Source organism: Salvelinus namaycush, chromosome 18 (genome assembly GCF_016432855.1).
Source record: "Salvelinus namaycush isolate Seneca chromosome 18, SaNama_1.0, whole genome shotgun sequence".
Classification (NCBI taxonomy): Eukaryota; Metazoa; Chordata; class Actinopteri; order Salmoniformes; family Salmonidae; genus Salvelinus; species Salvelinus namaycush.
The window spans coordinates 13,131,596-13,143,678 of NC_052324.1; the positions used below are offsets into that span (position 1 = coordinate 13,131,596).

General features: G+C 43.4%; 1 protein-coding gene across 1 annotated transcript in view; it reads left to right on the forward strand.

Moving 5' to 3' along the window:
* trpm3 (transient receptor potential cation channel, subfamily M, member 3) overlaps positions 1 to 12,083 on the forward strand; it is a 211,401-nt gene that overhangs the window by 126,182 nt on the left and 73,136 nt on the right. The window contains exons 8-12 of the mRNA XM_039012744.1: positions 163 to 286; positions 9,427 to 9,499; positions 10,751 to 10,851; positions 11,014 to 11,148; positions 11,472 to 11,522. Of these exons, the coding sequence (XP_038868672.1) occupies positions 163 to 286; positions 9,427 to 9,499; positions 10,751 to 10,851; positions 11,014 to 11,148; positions 11,472 to 11,522 (484 nt within the window). The remainder of the gene's footprint in view (positions 1 to 162; positions 287 to 9,426; positions 9,500 to 10,750; positions 10,852 to 11,013; positions 11,149 to 11,471; positions 11,523 to 12,083) is intronic.

Genomic DNA, 12,083 nt, shown 5'->3' on the forward strand with positions numbered 1-12,083 from the left:
CAAAATCCTGAGGTGTGCCTTTAATACTTCAACTTAAATGTACGTTTCTCGTCCAGGTCTCTTTTACCCTTCTCTGCCACAATTCATCATCTCTCCTTTCTCCCTTCCGCTCTTCCTCCCTCTTTCCCTCTCCTCTTTCTCCTTTTCCCTCATTTTTACCAGGATCATAAATGAGTCTCTGAGGGACCAGTTGCTGGTGACCATCCAGAAGACCTTCACGTACAGCCGGACCCAGGCCCAGCACCTCTTCATCATCCTCATGGAATGCATGAAGAAGAAGGAGCTGGTGAGTGTTCAGGCTCGCTCACTCATCACCTTGGAAACATCCCCAACCCCAACTCCCCATGCCTCTACTGCAGGGCTTTACAACCCTGTTTCTGGAGAGCTACCCACCTGCAGGGTTTTCTCTCCAAACCCAGTTGTAACTAATCTGACTCAGTTTATCAACCAGCTAATTAATAGAATCAGGTGTGCTAGATTAGAGTAGGAGTGAAAACCTACAGGATGGTAGCTCTCCAGGAACAGGGTTGGAGAGCCCTGATCAACTGTACAAAGTCTCAAGCACCAGTGTGATGGGGATTAGGGAGAAAAACATAGATGTCAAAAGACAAAAAAGAGAAGATTTGGGAATAATGAGACTGTGGCCCTGTCCAGAAACAACCCCTTTAGCCCTTACCCCCTAGACACTAGTGGAGATCTGAGAGGATGTGATAGGTTTAAGCGATATTATAGCAGCTCCACCTCCACGTCTAATAGGCTAGTGGAATTTCGGACATATTGCTTACACCTGTATCTAGGGAATTGGGGCTGTGACAGGGCTGTGGATTTAAAGGCTCTCTGATGTCGTCCAGGACCAACTGGTTTGGCTTTAGGCTGCTATCTCTCCTGTCCATCTGTCATATCCATTTGAAACATACCCCACAAGCTGTGTTTAGTGAACTGTCACTCACATAATTAATCTTCCCTAATTAACCTTCCCTAGCTCAGGTGGTGACAAGGTCTCTTCAGATCAGTGTTTCTTGCAGAGAGAAGCTGCATGCTTATTATAGTGATCATCCTCAATGTGTAGTACACTGTCCCACTACAAACACAATGATACATATTATCACTGCACTATGCCTGGCACAAAGTCACATTTCACAGGGCACGAAACAAGCACTATGGTAAGTGGATAATGAAGGTAATCACATGGCAATCAGTGAGTTTTGAGTTCCAGACAGACGGTATTAGTCACACACACACACACACACACACACACACACACACACACACACACACACACACACACACACACACACACACACACACACACACACACACACACACACACACACACACACACACACACACACACTGCTGTGTCCATTCCAAACCATGAGATATTATCGTCATACATACTGTGCCTGAGATGAAAATAACACTCACTGTGTCTGTACTCATTAAACACCTGAGCCTCCATTAGCCTGCATGCACCAAACAAACACATGCCTTTGCTTTACAATATTCTAATTTAACAGTTGGTTACACAAGCACATGCATAATGTAATTTGCATGGAAAGTCGGCCTCAATATGTAAATGCACACTCTGTTATATAAAGGTTTTAAAATACACACTTCGTTTATAATACACACATTCAATACTCAGTTGCACAAGACGCTTGGAAAGTGGATTTCATCACAATCGTTAAAGTATGAACACAACTGGAGACACAAGTCAAATCGGGGACATGTTTTTTTTACACAATAACATTATGGTAGCTAGCAAAACAGTGTAGGGGCAGTTGCTAAGTGAAATAACTGCAAACAATTTTAGCTAGCTAGCTAACTAACTTGGCTAACTGTGGGGTGTAACAATTTACCCATTTACAGTTGCTATTGCACTACACTTTGCAAGCAAAAGGTGTCTCCAGTAATCAAAAAGAAAGGAGGACCAAGGCACTCTTCATATAATTAATTAAAATGCCTTTATTAGTATGGCATGTTCAATAGAAACAAAGTTGTTTAAAAACCGACGCGTTTCGGCTGCATGGCCTTCGTCAGGGAGTACTGTGGAACCAAGAATATCTGATAGGCAAAAGAGTACATCTCTTCCTCAACTACTGCCACCACTATCTACCACTACTTTACTACAGTACAGTACGTCCTCTATGGGATGGATCATACATACTGAGGAAGATTGGTTGGTTTGTGCTGCCACCTTGGTCTAGTTTGGCTAATGCTAATGCCAAGCACAGCAGTGTGGTGTTGAGTAGATACAGCTAGATAAAGTTTAGACCAAGGCAATGTCGTTAGATTTCTGATGACGTGGGACTAATGTGTTTGGATGATGGAATATGACTGAGAATCCAATCCTTTGGACTTGTAGCCTATATGTCACCATGACATTCAAATCTGCGCGGTTTCACACAGCAGGTGCGGTGCTCTTTCGTGTAGTCAGTGTTTCGATGAAGATTCCTAATAGTAGCCATCTCCATAGCGGGTCATGTGTAAGGAATGTGTAATGAACACTAAACTTTTGACTACATTTTATACATTCCACATTTTGCTGTGTTACAGCTTGAATTCAAAATGTATGAAAAAAGATATAATTCCCACACATTCCCATTCCCACCATAATGGCAAAGTGAAAAGTATTCGACATTTTAAAACATTTATTGAGAATGAAATACAGAAATGTCTAATTTCTTTAAGTATTCACACCCCTGAATCGATACATGTTAGAATCACCTTTGGCAGTGATTACAGCTGTCATTCTTTCTGGGTAAGTCTCTATGAACTTTGCATGCCTGGATTGTACAATATTTGCACAATATTATTTTTAAAAGCTCCGTCAAGTTGGTTGTTGATCATTGCTAGACAGCCATTTTCAAGTCTTGCCGTAGATTTTCAATCCGATTTCAGTCAAAATGTAACAAGGCAACTGAGGAATATTGAATGTCTTGGTAAGCAACTCCAGTGTATATTTGGCCTTGTGTTTTAGTTTATTTGTAACGATCTTCTTTGGGAGAAAGAGAGGAGGACTAAAGCGCAGTGTGGTAAGTGTTCATAATGAATATTTAATGGAACAAACTGAACACTGAAATACAAAAACAATAAACTGAACGAACGAAAACCGAAACAGTTCCGTGTGGAACACACAGACACGGAAGACAAACACCCACAAAACACAACAGAAAACAGGCTCCCTAAATATGGTTCCCAATCAGAGACAATGACTAACACCTGCCTCTGATTGAGAACCATATCAGGCCAAACGAAAAACCCAACATAGAAACACAAAACATAGATAACCCACACAACTCACGCCCTGACCATACTAAAACAAAGAAAATACAAAAGAACTAAGGTCAGAACGTGACATTATTGTCCTGCTGAAAGGTGAATTTGTCTCCCAGTATCTGTTGGAAAGCAGACTGAACCAGGTTTACCGTTAGGATTTTGCCTGTACTTAGCTCTATTCTATTTCTTTTTATCACATTTTTACTCCTGAACTGATTGAGGCTTACCATGACAAAGGGGCTGAATAATTATTGACTCAAGCCATTTCAGCTTTACATTTTTTATTCATTTGTAAAAACATAATTCCACTTTGACATTGTGGGGTATTGTGTGTAGGCAAGTGACACAACATCTGAAATTAACACATTTAGAAGTCAGACAGTAACACAACAAAATGTGACAAACCACCTTGATTCAGTGTTAAGTAGCAAAATTTGAAATTGTGTTTTTTACGTTGGATGAAAGCAGAAACACAGCTACAAAATGGTATGTAATATACTGCATTTGACAAAAATGGGAAAGTAATTCTGCTTTGAAAGTTGATAAACTTGTAACCTCACTTTGAGAAAATGGCCTTTGAATATTTTGGTACCTACTGGAGAGCTCTTCTTTGTTTACACCCATTCAGCATCGTTCACACCCTCTTAAGCTTTAGCCCCAACCCAAACTCTGACCGTTTTACTCGGCCGAGCAGAGCTGGTTAGGTTGTCTTCATGTTATCCAGAGCGTTGGTGTCTGTAACTGCTGCTTGCAACAATTTAATTAAGCTTTTATGCCGACGTTTACTGACACAGCCATATTCAACTGCTGTTGAGTGTTCGTAAATTCATCAGTTATTCTGCACTCTGGCAAACTCAGATGAGAGTGCTCTGAAATCGGAGTAGATGGCCAGACTGAATTTACGAACGCACCTGAAATGGCTACATAGTGGAGTGTTTTGTTAAGACATGTAGCTAGCTAGCTAAACAATGAACCATAATCACAACTCATGACGTTACTACCCTGCATGAATCTGTAGGTAGCTAACCAACATCGAGCCAGCCAGCTAACGTTAGCTAGCTAACAATACACTTTAACTTGAAATGAAACCACTTTCTTACCCGTATACATCATAGATGCACGCGTCTCCTGTCACGGATGCCATGGTTGCCCTTACTTTGAAGAAGTAATCTGGAGACAGGTGTTTTCTCCATCTCCTTAGCTATCATACTCGAATTCCACTGAACTCTGTCCTCCAGAAAGGAGACGGCAACACTTATGCAGTTTTACTATGCGATACATAAAAAAAGCCACGTTAGACAGGATACTGACCAGCTCTAATAGACAGAAGCGTGCTATATGGCAGACCAATCCAAACTCATCTCTCGGCATGTCCAGCCCACTCATTATCTCAGCCAAACATGGCTAGCGGGAAGGTTGCTCGCTTTTTCTGTGGCTAAACCAACTAGGCTCGTAATTTAACAATTTTATTCGTATTTACAGATGGCATACAAGTTTGTTATTAAGGCACATGAAAGTTCACATGTTCGAGAAAGCATTTCTGCCCAAAAAAATTGTTAAAAAAAGGTTTACGTTCAAACGGCTCTCCTGTGAAGTAGTGACCCACAGTACGTCTAGTTTCCTGAAAAGGGTCACAAATGAGGAATAAGTCAAGGGGTGTGAATAAATAGGGAATTATTTAAGAAAAGTGAAACGATGCCAATATATTTGGCCACAGATAAAAAATGCTGGAGTATAGATCCAAATTAAAAGTTTTTGCTTCATTGTCCATATAAATATGTAGGAGTGTATTTATAGATAGACATGTTATACCAACAGTAAGCACTCAAGAAAACATTTCCCTGTAGGATACAAATGGAGAAGAACATGGGTGTATTTCTTACCCCTGCAAAATGACAAAAAACTAAGCCTCTTGTGATCAAATGATACACCTACCATTGACTAACACTAGCTGTGGCAACATGGTGCTCCCTCCCTAGCACATGGCTCCGCAGAGGGTCACCTTGGGGCTATGGTGGGTGGAGGAGGAGGAGGATCGGTAGGAGTAGGAGGAAGAGGAGAGGAAAGGAAAAGAGAAGTTGACGAGGGTGGAGGCCACGCAGAGTAGCTTAAGCTGCACATAATAATCATCCCTGCTCCATCAGTCATCGTTACTGTCATTCACATATAGGAAGCAGTGATCTGGTGGGTTCCACTGGAGGCTGCTGAGGGGAGGACGGCTCAATATTGGCCGGAACGGAGCAAATGGAATTTGATACCATTCCGCTCCAGCCATTGCCAAGAACCCGTCCTCCCTAATTAAGGTGCCACCAACCTCCTGTGGTGGGTTCACACACTAACAGGCATGCATGCACACACACACACTTACTCATCTGTGTGTTCTTGTCAGTGAGTTCCCGCCTGTGTAGATCAAGTGAGGATTAGGGCTGTTTTAGTTCAAGTGTACCGGTGTGATTTGTGCACTAAGTGTGTGGCATTATGGTCACACACACAGACAGTCCTAAAGCTACCACAGGAACACACACCAGGTCATGTAACCCTCACTTAAGTAATCTATCCCTGACCACACACTGGCCTTCTCTATCTCTCTCTTTCTAACACACACGCACGCACACACGCACGCACGCACGCACGCACACACACGCACACCAACATGAACACCCACGTGAACACACACACATACATACAGACAACATGCACACCTACGTGAACACACAATAATTACCCTGTCCTCAAACAGGCAATGAAGACGGATCGAAACCATCACATCCCATTTACTCTCCAATTTCACCCGGAGGGAGGCCTTTCAATTACTCTTACACACACACACACACACACACACACACACACACACACACACACACACACACACACACACACACACACACACACACACACACACACACACACACACACACACAGTGGGGTCACTTAGACGTTTCCTTGTTTTTAAAAGAAAAGCAATTTTTTGGTCCATTAAAATAACATCAAATTGATCAGAAATACAGTGTAGACATTATTAATGTTGTAAATGACTATTGTAGCTGGAAACGGCATATTTTTTTATGGAATATCTACATAGGCGTAGAGCAACCATCCCTCCTGTGTTCCAATGGCACGTTGCATTAGCTAATCCAAATTAATCATTTTAAATGGCTAATTGATCATTAGAAAACCTTTTTGCAATTATGTTAGCACAGCTGAAAACTGTTGTCCTGATTAAAGAACCAAGAAAACTGGCCTTTTTTAGACTAGTTGAGTATCTGGAGCATCAGCATTTGTGGGTTTGATTACAGGCTCAAAATGGCCAGAATCAAAGACCTTTCTTCTGAGACTCGTCAGTCTATTCTTGTTCTGAGAAATAAAGGCTATTCCATGGGAGAAATTGCCAAGAAACTGAAGATCTCGTACAACACTGTGTACTACTCCCTTCACAGAACAGCGCAAAATGCTTCTAACCAGAATAGAAAGATGAGTGGGGGGCCCCGGGGCACAACAGAGCAAGAGGACAAGTACATTAGAGTGGCTAGTTTGAGAAACAGATGCCTCACAAGTCCTCAACTGGCAGCTTCAGTAAATAGTACTCGCAAAACACCAGTCTCAACGTCAACAGTGAAGAGGTGACTGGGATGCTGGCCTTCTAGGCAGAGTTGCAAAGAAAAAGCCATATCTCAGACTGGCCAATACAAAGAAAAGATTAAGATGGGCAAAATAATACAGACACTGGACAGAGGAAGATTGTAAAAAAGTGTTATGGACAGACTAATCTAAGTTTGAGGTCACAAAGAAGAACATTCGTGAGACGCAAAAAAAATGAAAAGATGCTGGATGAGTGCTTGACGCCATCTGTCAAGCATGGTGGAGGCAGTGTGATGGTCTGGGGGTGCTTTGGTGGTGGTAAAGTGGGAGATTTGTACAGGTTAAAAGGGATCTTGAAGAAGGAAGGCTATCACTCCATTTTGCAACGCCCTGCCATACTCTGTGGACGGCGAATAATTGGAGCCAATTTCCTACAACAGGACAATGACCCAAAGCACAGCGCCAAACTATGCAAGAACTATTTAGGGAAGAAGCAGTCAGCTGGTATTCTGTCTATAATGGAGTGGCCAGCACAGTCACCGGATCTCAACCCTATTGAGCTGTTGTGGGAGCAGCTTTACCGTATGGTAAGTAATAAGTGCCCTTCAAGCCAATCCAACTTGTGGGAGGTGCTTCAGGAAGCATGGGGTGAAATCTCTTCAGATTACCTCAACAAATTGACAACTAGAATGCCAAAGGTCTGCAAGGCTGTAGTTGCTGCAAATGGAGGATTCTTTGACGAAAGCAAAGTTTGAAGAACACAATTATTATTTAAATTAAAAATCATTATTTATAACCTTGTCAAAGTCTTGACTATATTTCCTATTCATTTTGCAACTCATTTCATGTATGTTTTCATGGAAAACTAGGACGTTTCTAAGTGACCCCAAACTTTTGAACGGTAGTGTACGTATGCAGATACTTACATTATTCATCATGTGAGGTGGATTGGGTATATTTTGGGAGATGAGCACTCATTCTGTTTGATTTGATGAAGAGCCGGTTCAGATCAAAACGGTGTCAATAAAGTAAGTCATTTGGAGAAGAAACAGTGTGAGAGCCTTCCTGTTCTTCACAAGTATTCTTTATTAGCCTAGCACCTATTTTTCTAAGGATGTGCGTATGACAACACACTTTGTTACTTTCATTGTTCACACGTTAAACACAATCAGGAATGCTCATACACATGCTCATAGAGACACACAGTACTGGAGGTAGCTCTTACACATACATACGCTCATTTCTCTCTCTGCAGGACCCCATTCCAAGGGGGCAATGTGTGTCATAGCGGAAAAATTATGAACAAGCAAGCGTACAAACAAATTCTCTCTCCCCTTTGGTGTCTGAAGGGCTTTTAGAAAAAGGGAAAGAGAGAGAAGGAGAGAGCTACTCTATTGATTCATAGCCTGAGGGGAGGTAGGAGTTAAAGACAGCTGAAATCAAGGTGCACCACCAAATTTAGCCATTTAGAAGGGAAGGTGGGTTTGGAGATGTGATGGTGGGAGGAGGGAGGAGGATGGAGGGAGGGAGGGATTACAGGAATAGATTCATGACCCTGTGGCTGGGATCCTCAGCACGCTCCAGCGTTCCGAACACGCAGCTCATACGTGGAGCTGCAAGGTGCCCTTCACACACATGCCGTCATGCGACAAAATCTTGGAGAACTGCCGCATTCCCTCTCTTTTACCCTCCCCCTGCTTTCCCTTCCTTCATCCTTCCCGCTATCTTACCCCCTCTCTCCCTCTGTTTCGCTCTATACCCCTTCCTTCTTTTTTATCACTTGCTTACTGTACCATACTCCATCGAAGGGTCTCCAGTCACTCTAGATATCTCTCTCTCTCTTTCCTTCGCGCTCTCTCCCCTTCGCTCTCACTCTCTCTCTCGCTCTCTCTCTCTCTCTCCTTCGCTCTCTCTCCTTCGCTCTCTCTCTCTCTCTCCTTCGCTCTCTCTCCTTCGCTCTCTCTCTCTCCTTCTCTCTCTCTCTCCTTCTCTCTCTCTCTCTCTCTCTCCTTCGCTCCCTCTCTCTCTCTCTCTCTCTCTCTCTCTCTCTCTCTCTCTCTCTCTCTCTCTCTCTCTCTCTCTCTCTCTCTCTCTCTCTCCCCTTCGCTCTATCTCTCTCTCTCTCCTTCGCTCTCTCTCCTTCTCTCTCTCTCTCTCCCTCTCGGTCTCTCTCTCTCTCTATTCTATCTCTTCCCTTCTTTTCTACTGGGACCACACTGCATACGAGCTACTTCACAGTTTTCGTTTCCGTTTCCAAAGTGTGTCAACTAGGGAGAATATATTATACAGTATATTGCAGTTTCCTCTGCTCGGAGCTTCAGACAGCAGCTCTGTACAGCTGATTCTAATCACATGTATCAAAAGCGCTGAGCTATGATGTGACTGGTTTACTCACGGTGTTAATCATCTCTATCAGTAAAAAACATTTCATTCATTTATTTATTCACAAAGCAAGAAAGAAAGAAATTCCCAGTGAGTAATGATGTATAGATCACATACAGATTATGTAAATGTCTCCCTCTCTCTCTTCCTTATTCTTTCTTTCTTTTCTCTCTCTGTATGTTTCAGATAACCGTTTTTCGGATGGGGTCTGAGGGACACCAGGACATTGACCTGGCCATTCTCACTGCTCTGCTAAAAGGTAATTGACACATAGCTAATATTTAAAGAGGCTCCTTATGTCAGACAGTGGGCTTCAGAAGGTTATAAAACACAATCCTCCAATTGAGCACAGTTAAGACTCTCCCTCTCCTCCTCCCCTGTTTCATTGCTCTATCCCTCCCTCCATCACTCTCGTAATCCATAGTTTCGACTTGTTGTTTAGTGCATGGTATTGATCAGGAGCGTAGGTTCCAACACTGCTGGTTCCGAGGCCTTCGGAGCAGATCCTTTGGGCCTGTTTTCAAATCTATACCAGGTGATTGACTCACTCTGAGTTCCTTCTTAGTGGAACGCTGTATCTGAGGGCCTTCATAATTCATGTTTGGCAGCATGTCTAGGGGATGCGTGTTTCTAGCATGTTTACACTCTCTACGCATCCTTCTCCCCCACACTCATTATTTTTTGCATCTCATCTCCTCCTATTCATATCTCTCTGTCCATCTCCCTCTCTATTTCTGTGATTGATCTCTGTATCTGGCATGATGGACTGTCACAAGCATGGCCAGTATAGAGTGCAGACTTTATTATGCAAACTGTGTGTTTTCAGAGAGAAAGAGGTAGAGTGAGAGAAAGACACACTGAAATAAATAGGGAGAGATCGAGAGAGAGAGACAAAGAGAGACAGAGAAAAAGAGAGTGAGAGAGAGGGTAATTGATGCGGGATAAGGTCCATAAACTCCACCGACTACAGAGCTGTGGAGAGCGAAGTGTTATTTAAAACCAGTGATAAACGGGAGCAGTCCCTTTTAATACCGACTTCTCTATTAAACTCCTATTACACCACTCTGCATCTCATTACCAAGCTCGGCAAAAGCTCCCATTATTAAGCCTGTGAAATATCTCTGCTGAGTAGAGCCGTCAGTCATCATAAAAGGTGTGTAGCTGTCACCGACAGCTTGACAAATATCCTTTCTCAAAAAGAAAGCAAGAGGTAGGTGTCGGAGGCCAAGAACAACTGCCTTGGACTTTCATTTAAGAACCGCACAAATACAGCAATCTCCTTTGTTGCTTGCTAAACAGTGATGTTCTGCCCACCCACAGAGGAAAAAGTAAATACAACCTTCCAAAGCTAGCAGAAGAAGTGATTTGAGATTGCAGTCGGCGACTGCTGACGGAATGATCGACAAATCACCATGCACCCCAAATAACTATTCGTTATTATTTGTTGATCGACTGAGCAAAATTGATGCTCTCGAACATGGTTTATTGTCCCCTCTGTTCCTCCTCCTAGGTGCCAACGCATCGGCTCCTGACCAGCTCAGCCTGGCCCTGGCCTGGAACCGAGTGGACATTGCCCGCAGCCAGATCTTCATCTACGGACAGCAGTGGCCTGTAAGACCCAGCCTATCACTTCTCACTCCCTTGTTTACAGTATAGACTACAGACGGCCCTGTCCAAGTGAAAGTGTGAAATCTATGCCGTATCCATCCATATGCTGTTTCTTGATGGTTAAGCCTGAGTTGACTGACTGTGCCTTCCCTGTTTGTATGGTAGGTGGGTTCTCTGGAGCAGTCTATGCTGGATGCCCTGGTGCTGGACAGAGTGGACTTCGTCAAGCTGCTGATCGAGAACGGAGTGAGCATGCATCGCTTCCTCACCCTCTCCAGACTGGAGGAGCTCTACAACACGGTACTTCACTACAGCTCCCCCATGGCTGACAGCTCTGAACTCTGACCTCTGACTGACTCCATGTCATATGGAATGTATCAAACAGCCATAACATTGTTGGGTAACACTGGTGTTCCTCTGTAAGGTATGCATTCCTGAAGCCTTTATAGCAGCTACATAAGACGATGTGACGTCCTTCACACGTGTTCATTATGAACAACAACATAATACTATACCTACAGCGTGGTACCTGATTCAAATGAACCGTTTGTCGTAGCTCTGCAACTTGCTGCAGGTCAGGGCGTGACTCACGGACTGAACTGTGCTTGTGTTTGTTTTGTCAGAGGCATGGACCATCCAACACACTGCACCACCTGGTCAGAGACGTCAAAAAGGTACAGTTAAGAGTGTGTGACCGCGTAGGCGTCGGTGTGAATGTTAGCTTGTGTGCGAAACGCAAGGGCAGCACATGTTCTATTGGTCTAGACTTTGTGTTGCTTTTGTTTGCAGATTGCGTTTAGCTCTGTAGATTGCTATTGTTGCTAACGGCGCATCTAGGAGCCGGATTTTCTCCTTTTCAGCTGGGGTTATAGCCGCGGCTGCCTAGAGATATCTCCGTCTTTTGTCTCTCTCTACCCCTCCCATTACTCTTTCTTTTGCTCTGTACACACTCACTCCATTTGAGTCCAACGCGGTATTATGTACCCATATGCACAACAACCCTAGATTGGTCAAACGTATTGTAGTCCTGCGGATCTGACCTTAAACCAGGGAAGGCCCACCTCTAATTGTGGCTGTCACAGTTAACATAGCCTAGGCCCAAATACTCAAAATGAGCTGCCATTATGTATTGCTATATGTGTAACTTACGCCAAATTGAGTGTCTCTTCGAGTATTGAGTGTGTACGACATCATCATGTCATTCATTATAGAGCCAGTCTGAGATTGGACTGTTG